The sequence below is a fragment of the Coffea arabica genome, chromosome 5e (assembly GCF_036785885.1).
Source record: "Coffea arabica cultivar ET-39 chromosome 5e, Coffea Arabica ET-39 HiFi, whole genome shotgun sequence".
Lineage (NCBI taxonomy): Eukaryota > Viridiplantae > Streptophyta > Magnoliopsida > Gentianales > Rubiaceae > Coffea > Coffea arabica.
In genome coordinates this window covers 37,247,759-37,259,258 of record NC_092318.1, presented here as the reverse complement: position 1 = coordinate 37,259,258, position 11,500 = coordinate 37,247,759, and the positions used below count along the sequence as shown (strand labels likewise).

At 32.3% G+C, this 11,500-nt stretch overlaps 2 protein-coding genes across 2 annotated transcripts; both read right to left on the bottom strand.

Annotated features, from left to right (window-relative positions):
- Positions 1-5,248: 5,248 nt before the first annotated feature.
- Positions 5,249-7,865, bottom strand: LOC113718234 (replication protein A 70 kDa DNA-binding subunit D-like). The gene is made up of 11 exons (XM_027243148.2): positions 7,719-7,865; positions 7,348-7,621; positions 7,139-7,235; positions 6,874-6,998; positions 6,695-6,776; positions 6,477-6,612; positions 6,219-6,376; positions 6,011-6,131; positions 5,726-5,899; positions 5,466-5,641; positions 5,249-5,342 (listed from the first exon to the last, which is right to left on the bottom strand). Exons 1-11 carry the CDS (start codon positions 7,863-7,865, stop codon positions 5,249-5,251), a joined length of 1,584 nt encoding a protein of 527 aa, XP_027098949.2.
- Positions 7,866-8,019: 154 nt separating this feature from the next.
- Positions 8,020-11,252, bottom strand: LOC113718235 (uncharacterized). Its single transcript, XM_027243149.1, has 2 exons — positions 11,042-11,252; positions 8,020-10,946 (listed from the first exon to the last, which is right to left on the bottom strand). Exons 1-2 carry the CDS (start codon positions 11,250-11,252, stop codon positions 8,020-8,022), a joined length of 3,138 nt encoding a protein of 1,045 aa, XP_027098950.1.
- Between the last annotated feature and the right edge of the window lie 248 nt (positions 11,253-11,500).

The window sequence follows — 11,500 nt, the reverse complement described above, 5'->3', positions numbered from 1 at the left end:
GTTTTTATCATATATTGAACTATTGTTACAAGTTTCATTTTTTTAAATATATTTTCATGTGCCCGTGATTATAATATTTTACTATTTTTAAATTTCTCCATAGATTATAATTTTTTTCAAAAATGTAATCTGCTGTGCGTAGCACGGGTATTTATACTAGTTCTAGTATAATTTGAGAGGAGATTAGGAACTTATATTGACATTGGAATAGCTTCAAATTTAAGGGCAAAAAGGACTCCAGGATAACTGGAAAAACAAAAGTTTTGTGGATCCAAATGGATACATCTAAAATACTATGGGATTAACTTGAAAATGACACGAAAGTAGATTGAGCAAAATAAATTTAACCAAATCTGAAAATTGAAAATTTTCCACTTGTCTATATATCCTTCAACGAACCTATTTAACCTTTCTTATTTCCTTGCACGCGCCCGCAATTCGTGGTGTCAACGGAGAAACTCAGTGGACTTTGGTGGCGCACTCATTTGAAACTAATTTAAACTTAAATGGAAAATTTTGATAACCCAAGGAATACACTTTCGTTTAAAGTTCAAAGACCAGGATGCTCACTTTACCTAAATTTTATGAGCTTCATAGATAGAATCACCATGACATATAGATGTGATGCTTATTCCACAAAAAGATAGCCTTAAGCATGGAGTCAATGGAGGAACTCAAATCAATTTGTTCTACTGTTATTGTGGTTGCCAATTTGGGAAGCAAGGCCTTAATTTTTTTTTATTAGATCCGAGAGTTTTTTTCAAATTTTGTATGCCAAATTTAGGATTTTTAGGCCCTCCCATCAAAATTCATCCTAGAATTTGAGCTTGAACTAGTTGAACAACATATTAGACAGTGTTAACATACACAAATGTTCATTGGTTTACTGGTGATTTATTTGAGTTTGAAATCTGTTGGAACTTCAAAGTGTAATCTCTATTATTTTTTAAATGTATTAGATATATTGATTTTTTTCAAATTTGTTCATTTCCTGGCATGTGTCAATGTACTCTCTGTCATTAATATAGATCTGATGAAATAAAAATATATTTTTATTTTATTAGAAAGAGAAAAATAAGTAGACCCGCTATATTAGACCTAATGACATTTTCAATTTGCTGTTACAAAATTTCTTTCTAATAATGATGACAAGCATTGTTCTTTGCCTTTAGAAAATGATCTTCAACCATTTAACTTGTATCTCTTGATTAGTTCTTACGAATAAGACCCCAAAAAAAAAAAAAAACCAAGAAAGTTAGACCCATTTGGTTGGCCGTGCTTCAATGTCCAAGAAGTTGGGGGGAATCCAGAATTTGTATTCCAAGTCAATTGTCTAGGTTCAAATTACATTCGTTTTCACCATTACGAGGTAGCCAAGGTCCCGTCTAAATCAACTTGACCATTCTTCGAAAAGGAAAAAAGCTGGACCCTTCTTGTAATGACTTATCCAGATTCTTCAGCAAACCAGCCAACCATTTGTTGTTTAGAGGTCCATATCATACATATTGCCAGTTAAAATTTCTCTATAAGTATTTTAATTTTTGTTCAATTGAAGTGTTATTGAAACTTGGATAAAGTTATTACAAGAAACAGCAAAATCAACAGAAGTAATTCCATTAGTATCCAAACAGAATAGCTGCCTCAGACAAATAGCAAGCTTATAAATAGCTGCCTCAGACGCGGAAGTGAAAAAGATTTAAACAGAGTAGTTTCACGAACTAATTCCATAAGAAAGAACTAATACTCGATACCAAATGTAGCCTTTTTTTTTTTTTTTTTTAACAACCTATCTACGCATTTTTTTTAACAGTGTTATCCACCCATTTTGATCCAGTAGCTAACAAGCGTCTAGAAACATTAACCAAAAGCAGCTCTGAGAATCACATTTTCTATTAGTTTCGTTATGCACCACCCTTAAACTTCTGATTGGTTCATAAATTGCATTTTTCTCTTTTAACAAATGACATTGTACTGTTGAAAATTATTTACAGATTGACATTTCCCTGCAAACCAACAAACTGCAAACCATGCACCTGCTTTGTCTAGTGGGAATGATTGGATTATCAAATTCTTAATGTGGCTATATAGTTCAGCCCAAAAAGATTCCAAAAAGCATAATGCAATGTATCACATAGAATTTCTAATGTCTTAAAGTATTACGACAATAATTTCTATTATAAGACTTTAAGATTAGACGCCACTAAAATACACTAACGAAGTTTTTTATTTTCAATGCTCATGCATTGAAATCTGTTAATGGTGGACTAGAGTGGGCAGAAAAAACACTTTATTTTTCAAAGCCGAAGGTTGAAATGCAATGTATCACATAGAATTTATAGTTGAAAGTATAAACTTGAAGGTGTTGTTTCTAACCAACTTTTTTTTTCCTTTTTTGCAAAAAGTGCCCAATTTTAAATTTAGGATTCAATCTAGAAATTTATATAAAGTTCATATATGCAACATGGAATTATCTTATATGCAATTGATCTACATTAACATAGGAGAAAATGAAAGACAAAGATAATAGACCAAAAGTGAGGATGGCCAAATGCCAAGACAAGTCAAACTTTTTACCGCTTTCTATCCGAGGAGGTGATTATAATCCGACCATTATTAAAATTGGAGTCAAAGAATTGGACACTGTTGAACGTAATATGTTTTTAGAGAAGATTAGGAATTTAAATTTGCATTGGAATGGCTTAAAAAACAAGAATAAAAAAGGTTCCTATATAATTTGGGGAAAAAAAGTTTTAAGGGTCCAAGTGGATGCTTCTAAAAGATTAAAGGATTAATTTGAAATTGACACAAAATTCAACTGAGGAAAATGAATTTTAACCAAATCTTGAAAATCGAAATATCTTTTCCCCCATTTCCAAGTACGCCGCCCTACTTGTGGCGTCCCCGTCTTTTCTTCACGTAGCTTTTCCCGTACTCGAAAGTCAAATCTAAATCTACCTTTGTAATTGTAAAGAATCAGATCATTATTTAGGTGATTCAGCCGAAAGAAGAAAAACCAAACAGATGTTTATTTAGGCGTAATATATGTGAAGAAGACAAAACTTTAGAGCCGACCATAACACAAAATGGACCTTCTTGTACGAAACAAATCACATGCACAATGAAGACAACTACAGCTTAAAAACGATTTACACAAAATCAACACACAACCAAGTGAAAAGATTTTTTGTATGTATATAAAAAAGAAGAGAATTTCAATCAATTAGAGAAAGCCGAATCAATGGTAACAAATACGTGAAAAACATGCCAAAAAAAAAAAAAACAACAGATGAAAGGGATTTTCTTGACGTCTTAGAAACCAATAAGAAATAATACTCTACAGCTCCAAAATTTTCTTACACACACAGATTCTCTGTACCTCCAAAGCATGATTTGTGCATGTTTTCCACGGACAGATTAAATAAATTTTAGTTTCAAACTCTGAAACAATTGATTTAACAAGTTTTAGTTTAAAGGCCAAGTTATTCTCCTATAAAATTTTTAACAACCTTACCTACAATAACTCCAAAAAACTCCTCAAAGTTTTTAATATACACACTTCAAAAATACCATAAAATACAAATAAATTTCACTTCTTTTCTTTCCTCTTCTTCCTGCCCCACATCAACCCACCACCACCTCCGGCGCCGGACACCTCTTCCAACGCCGGCCATCTCTTCCGGAAAAGGAAAAAGAAAAGGAAAAGAAAAAAAAATTGTACATCTTAAAATCTTTTTCTACAATTTCTATAGTAAATTACAGTAAAGTTTAGATTTTTTTACTTTTAAACTCTATTTCCAAACAGATTGTACCAAATTGATTTAAAAGACCCCACATCTAACAAGAACATAGAAAATAAAGAAAATAATAACCATAAAAAACTCTCATTAAGAAACAAAGAAATTTTTACCAAGAAAATGCTAGACGAGAATAAACTCTTACTAGGAAAATCCCAGAAGAGAAAAATTTATTTCAAAAGCAAAGACAAAACACAATTGGGAGAAAGACCAGGGGAACTGGAGAATGAGAGGTGGAGTTCGTTAGCTGAAGAAATTTTTGAAAGAAGAGGGAAATAAGGGGTGAGCAAATGAAGAGATAAATACGAAGAAGTATCCAAATGCATATGCACTTGATTTCTACATGGCTTTTTCTATTTGTGGTCTGACGGCACGATACACATACCAAATAAAATAATGTAGTCATTATGAAATTCTAACATTATCATGCACCCAATAAACTGCGTATTATAAATGGATTGATCTTATGTACACTATCACCATTAGATATATGACACATGTATAAAATTTGAATTTGAAATTCAAACGTTACTCATGTGTCATCTATCTAACCATGATAGTGTATACATTGAAAGTGTATATGAAATTTATTCAAATAAATTGCTATCAATATAAACTTTTGCTGATTAGATAACAGTGGAACCACCCATTAACTAATTTAAAATTCACCATTAGTGTACTTCAGGTTAATTGTTCACTAGCATTGTAAAAGGTTTTAACATAAACCACAAAACAATTGAACGGATTAGTTGGTCATACAGTTAATAGATTTAGCATGGGGGGGCAGGGATTTTTAAAAAGAGGGGGTGAACTTAAAAATATGGCAATTTTACTTTACGAGTCTAAATTTGAAAATTAAAAAATGCATGTTAATTTTTTGTGACTATATCGCTTAATATTTTGGTCTTTATAGTTAATCCAAAATCAATGTAAATTATTTTAAACCAAATTTCTATATGAAGAAGTTTTTTTATGATCTTAAGATGATTTTTAATAGAGTAATAATAAAAAGTAAGTCTACAAACCACAAGAAGGAAGCTATTTCCTCAATATTGGATCAAGATACATGATAATATATCAAATTCGTATAACTATTCATGTCTCTACCTTCTCATTTCTTATGTACCGGAAAAACGAACTTCTCTTTGCTTTAATACCAAACTAGTTTTGTACCCGTTCGTTGAACGGGAATCGTCAAAAAATTAATAAATATTTAGTTAATTTTATAAAAATATCGATATAAAATACAAATTTAATGTATAATCTATTATAACTTGTCTTAAGTATATTACTATGTGCGCATTGTAATATAAAGTATTCTTATAATATAAATTTAAACATCTAATTCAGTGAATAATGATTCAAAAATGAAAAAAATTACATTCAACAATACCATAACTTTCAAAAACTTGAAAATAAATAAAAAAGTGCAGTAAATAGTATTAAATAATATTCTATTCTTCAGGAACTTGTTTTGAATTTTCTTCTGTTTGAACATTCTCCTTGATTTGTCCATGCAAATCAGCATTTATTGGTTTTTCATTATCACTGCATGATAGGAAAACAGGATAACTAAGTATAAAAAAATAAATGATTTATCGCATTCAAGGTTATGTATAACAATACGTAAAGATTATAATTTAAGAAAGTAAAATAGTATATTAAATCTACCTTCTCATGCAAATCTTTTTATGAGGATTCCCTTCTTCTGTGATTTTTGTTGAACCCTCTGATGAATGATTCATATGAAGTGTATTGAAATGCTGTTGATTAGAATCATCCGGTGTACTAATTGGGATCTGGGAAGAAGATGTTTCATGTTGGTATTGGTTGTTGGTTCCACCAATCTGATAATGATTTATCAAAATTAAAGGCAAAATATTATGTGAGATATAATATGTGAAATATAAGAGAAACTTATTGCACATTACCTGTGAAAGCATGAAATTCGTTTCCCTCTCGAAATCACAGTGGAACCATCTAGTCACTGTAAATCTATTACTACCTTGTTCCAGATTGTAATTGTTCAACTTGATTTGGAACACAAAAGGTTTCCATGTGATCTTATTTATAATTGATGACACGATTTCATTGCTAAATCCTTCCTGAAAATGAAATGCATAATAGATTTTTTTTTTAGAATATTCAACGGCTAAGATAAGTGTCGGATTGTCTACTATTATTAAAAACTTCTCAAAAATTAGATATAAGTTTACCTTATTAAATTCTTCAAGAACAAAAGAAAGTTTGTGTTCTATTATTCTTTCAGCCTCTTGATCAAATATAACAAACCAAGCACTACCGGTTGCATCACTTGCCAAGACTTTTAACATATACCTGTATAAATACACATATTCTAAAAGTTATATTTATGTAGATATTGTAGCAATTAAAATGATAAAAAGGTTAACACCTACGACATACCTCAATTTAGGATACTCCACATTTTGATTGCAAGCATTGCACACAAAATTAGATCCTTGTAATGTCACTTTTCTCTGACATTTCGGACATGCTTTGTAGTACAGTTGACTATTGAAATCAACTTTCAGAATTGTCACTTTGGAAGTGTAAACCAATTCCTAGAGAAATGAAAAGATCTAAGCAGTCAATTTAAATAATAAATATTTTTAATTGTGAAAACTAATGTGCTATAATTGTAACTTGTAACTTTAATTATACCTCTGTTTGAACACCGGCCATTATCTGATATATCTCTGATAATAATTTTCGATTCTTGAACATTAGTTGCTGTATAGCTTCTCGCGTCTTTGGAGGATGTAAAACCTCAATAGTTTGAGGAGCAGTGCTATCAATGCTAATAACAATTTTATCTTAATTACTTATATACAATATATATGAAAATATTAAACAAACATTTAATAAAGATATAGCTTTACCAATTCAAATAATCTGCAACTTCAGAAATATTTAGATTCATATATACTCGTGTGGCAGTTGTTGATGACAGATAGTATGAGCCTGAGTAACAATTTATCGTGAGGTCCATTAAGAATGCTAATGAAAAGAAATAACAATATGTTTACTATGAGAGTTTCACTGATGTTTATATCATTACCTCTGAATTGTTTAACTGTCACTGAAGAGATCACAAACACTAATGGTTGATCAGACACCAAAATAGTCTCATCATCAAATTGATTCGATGTTGTTCCCCATAATGTGACATTAATGCTTTCACCACTTCAATATAAAGCACTCAAAATTAATACTTGAATAGAAATTACTCAAAAATAATTGTTCAAATAAGAATATGAGCTGATCTTCATATTATAACTAATTTATTTAGCAGACTAAATTTAAAAAAAAAAAGCAGCAAGTACCTTTTATTAGTAATTGCAATATCTCGTTTTTTTACAGTTCCATTACTCTTCGAAACTTCATAAATTGGTCCCACTTTAGAAAGTCTTCCCACCACATCTATATTACACACAAATAAATAAGTATAACACATATAGTTATCTAGGAATCACTACTTTCAAATAAATAAAACTAAAAGTAGTATTTACCCTATTAACTTATTACGTCATACCTGATAAGAATGTAAAAACTTGACATCGTGAAGAGAGGTCATTGAAGTCGATGAATTCAAATTTGTGAAATTTTATTGAACTCATTCGACCATCAAGCTTTTTCACCAGAGTTGTATAAGTGAAATAAATATTATGCTCATTGTGCACAACATTCCAAGATTGTTTTCTTGGTGTCACTCTAAATTTCTCCAAAATATAGACATCTCCCTCAAGTAGTTGTGGTCGAAACCTTTGTACCAAATTTTTTGGTACAATAGCTACCATATGATTATCCTAAAACAATTCAGACATCATAGATTAGGAAAAAATTGTCATGAAAGAAACAAATTTAACTGAAATCAGTCATAGATGGATGAATGATGGTACTTACATTTTCATCGAGCAGTACCATTTCAAGAGCAAACACATCACCAGTATTTGTGTTAATGGCATCCCACATGCGCGTCACTCTAACCTTGATTTTCTTGGAATCAAATCCCACTGTCAACTGATTCAAGAGCTTGTGGCTTGAATTCATTGTAACGAACTTGTGTCTGCTACCAAAATTCACCAACTTATAAAATAATTGCATATATGTATCTAAACTAAATACTTGAATATATGATTAATAAGCGCATAAATAAAAACAAACAAAATTGCATACGCATGAATTATAAATCAAGCTTTAGAATTTAACCTATACCAATGTGTAAATTATCATATATGTCTCGATAAACAATATTTCTTGTACGACGATTTTCCGGATTTCGATCATCCTTGATCAAAAACTTCAATCCTTGACGGGAGGTTACTCGAGAAGCAGCAACGTATAATTGGCCGTGACTAAATACAGGTTTTGTCAAGTACACTCCAACGTTATCAAAAGTTTGGCCTTGACTCTTATTTATTGTCATAGCAAAACAAACCTTAATAGGAAACTGACGTCGAATCATCACAAAAGGCCATTTTGAATCCGTAGGAGTCATGTCAATCCTGTGAATGAAAAATCTTGTCCCTATACTTGACCCTGTAATCATTTCAGCTTCTATGATGTTATCTCCCAGATTTGTAATTATCAACCGTGTACCATTGCATAGACCCCGACTCTGATTCATATTGCGTAGCAGAATAATTGGAATTCCAACCTTTAACTCAATTGAATGATTTGGAATTCCAGAGAATTTAAGTGTATTCAAAAACTCAACCGGGTATAAAGAAGCTTGCTCAAGTCCGCAATCAGAGGTGGGACAGATTCTATCAGCACTTAAGTATATCCTGGAATGGCCAGGAATGGATGATAGAATAACAGAATTTACTTCATCAACAACATCATTGGTCGGGGCAAGAATAGCTCTATTGCGAAGATATGAAGCATTATTATAATTAGCCAATAGATCAGGATACGTACTATCAATAATGCGGTGTATGCAGTCAGTATCCTGAGGAATGAGTAGATCATCAGGAATCTCTATCCAAGTAGATTCGTCTTCATCATCAAAGGAAATAGCTGGTAATTTTCCTTCACCCAAATCTAAAATCCATTTGCTGAATTCTTCTAAACTTTCAACAGAATCTGAATGCATGTCATTACCTCGTATACGCATATTCAAAGATAATAGATATAAATGACAATGACCCCAAAGCAAAGAAGATCGATTAATTGATGAAGCAACAATTTCAGTTCTACCCCCTTTGGGTACAACAGGAAGAATTTGCCTGAAATCACCACCAAGTAACATAGTTTTGCCACCAAAAACTTTGTGCGCAGAGTCAGGATCATGAAAGCGTAAGATATCCCTAAATGTTCTATCAACCGCTTCAAAAATATTTCGATGTAACATTACAGCTTCATCCCAAATAATCAATGATGCCTTACAAATTAACTCAGCCAATTGTGATCCCTGTGATATTGCGCAAGTAGAATCACCGTCTATAATTATAGGAATTTTAAATCTCGAATGAGCTGTCCTTCCACCAGGCAGCAATAGAGAAGCTATACCAGAAGATGCTACCACCAAAACTATTTTGCCTTGTGAACGTAATCGAGCAATTATAGTTCTCCACAAATAAGTCTTTCCTGTTCCTCCACTACCATAAACAAAAAAGAGACCACCGAGACCATAATCAACAGCATGAATGACTGCATTATACACTTGTAGCTGTTGCTCATTCAACCCACTTCGTAGTTGAAAGTGTTCTTGTGCAAGAATTTCCCTATTATAATTCAATTCCTCAATAATAAACCGATTTCGATTATCATTATCCAATAGCATATCAGGAAATGGGATTCCAGGAAATTCTTTCAAACTTCTACTATTTCGATTGAGAATTTTTTCAATTTCATAAAGTGCATAATTCTTTATTTGGGAATCACTGAAAGATATAAAATTATCTCCGAGTATACGACGTTGTCGATAGGATATGTCATCAGAAAGAAATTCCCAATTTTTCTCCCATAAATCTAATGGATTAGATACCTCACAAAATAATAACATGGTCACAAATAATTCACGTAATTGCTGACCTGTTTGCCAATTTGCTGCTTCTCTTATAGCATTATGCCATTCTTCATCACCACCCAATAATCCCAACGCTTGACATGCCGCTTTAAACGTTGGATGCACGACTCCGTTAATTGTCCTAATCTCCTCAAATGATCTTGGACCTTTGACAATGTTCAATAACATGCGTAAGTAGAATCTTTCTCCAGTTGAAGGATGAGCATAAAAAATTCTACCTATTGATCGACCAGACTTCCGTTTAACCCATTTTCTCAGCTTCTTTTTCCATGTCCATTGTGTAGGAAAATCTGCATAAGTCAACTGTTGAGCAGATGTATCTATGGAATTCGTTTTCATCCATTCAATGAACATTGTACTATGTTCTTCTGCTCTGTTTAATACTTCATCCAAAGGATCATTATCACCAAATAGCACTGGCTGTTCATTTGGAAGATGAAAATTTAATCTTTGAACGGCAATACTCCGATATTGGATGTCAAAATCAAATATTCTCCAGCAAGCCTCTGATGCTGATATATATCGGCAATCTAGATATTTTTTTATCTCATCCACTTCACGAACAACTCGTGTTCCACTCTGTCCATCAGTTGCATCATTTTCCTCAATGACAAAAGTGGCTCTATCATATCCTTTATTCACATATTTGAATAAATATTTTATAGACCTGCTTTGATTGCACAATTCAACACAAACATGTCCCCAATATTTGACAACCAAATCAACATTATGAGGAACGATCCATCGATTATCAATTTTCACACCAGCTTTAATACCTTCTCGTCCATTGTCCCTTCTCCTATACACTGGAAAACCTTTTTCATCAATTATTGTTTCGGTCTGAAAATATTTGGGATAATGTTTACTGCACTTTCCATTTTCCATACACGGTGACCTTGTATTAGCTGGTCCACATGGTCCGTGTGTCATAAATTGTAAAACTGCTTCATAAGCTATTGGATCAGTATTCTTATCTGGCAGTTCGGCTGAAATGATTCGATCAACATCTCTTGGTGTAGTGCACTTATCATCTGGATGTAAGAATAACAGAATATGCGCATGGGGCAACCCTCTCTTTTGAAACTCAATTGTATATAATGCTGTACAAAGTATAAGTATATGAAATGAAATGAGAATTTGATATAAATTAAATATTTTTGAAAAAATAAATAAAATATTTTGTTAGATCAAATACCTGCCATCACCTTGCCAAAATGCTGTCCATGTGTTAAATCATTCATAAATTGATCTAATTTTATGTGAAAAACACGTGCAACGATATCAGGTCGATCCACAACTTTTTGATCAGGTATCAAACTTATGCCCTTGCTGATTTCTGGCCAATTAGAATTGCATGTGAAAGTAATGAAAAGATCAGGAGGACCCATGAATCTACATATTGCCATTGCATCTTGATAATTTTGAACCATATATCTTGGTCCACCGGTAAAAGTTGAAGGCAAAACCAACCGTTTTCCTGCTGATGCAGGTGTCGTATCACCTCGTACGTATCTTGAATGTACGTATCTTGAACGCTGAAAGCTCCAAGCCAAGGCTAAGGGAAAAATGTACGTATCTTGAACGCTGATGCAGGTGTCGTATCTTGAATGTACGTATCTTGAATGTACGTATCTTGAATGTACGTATCTTGAAT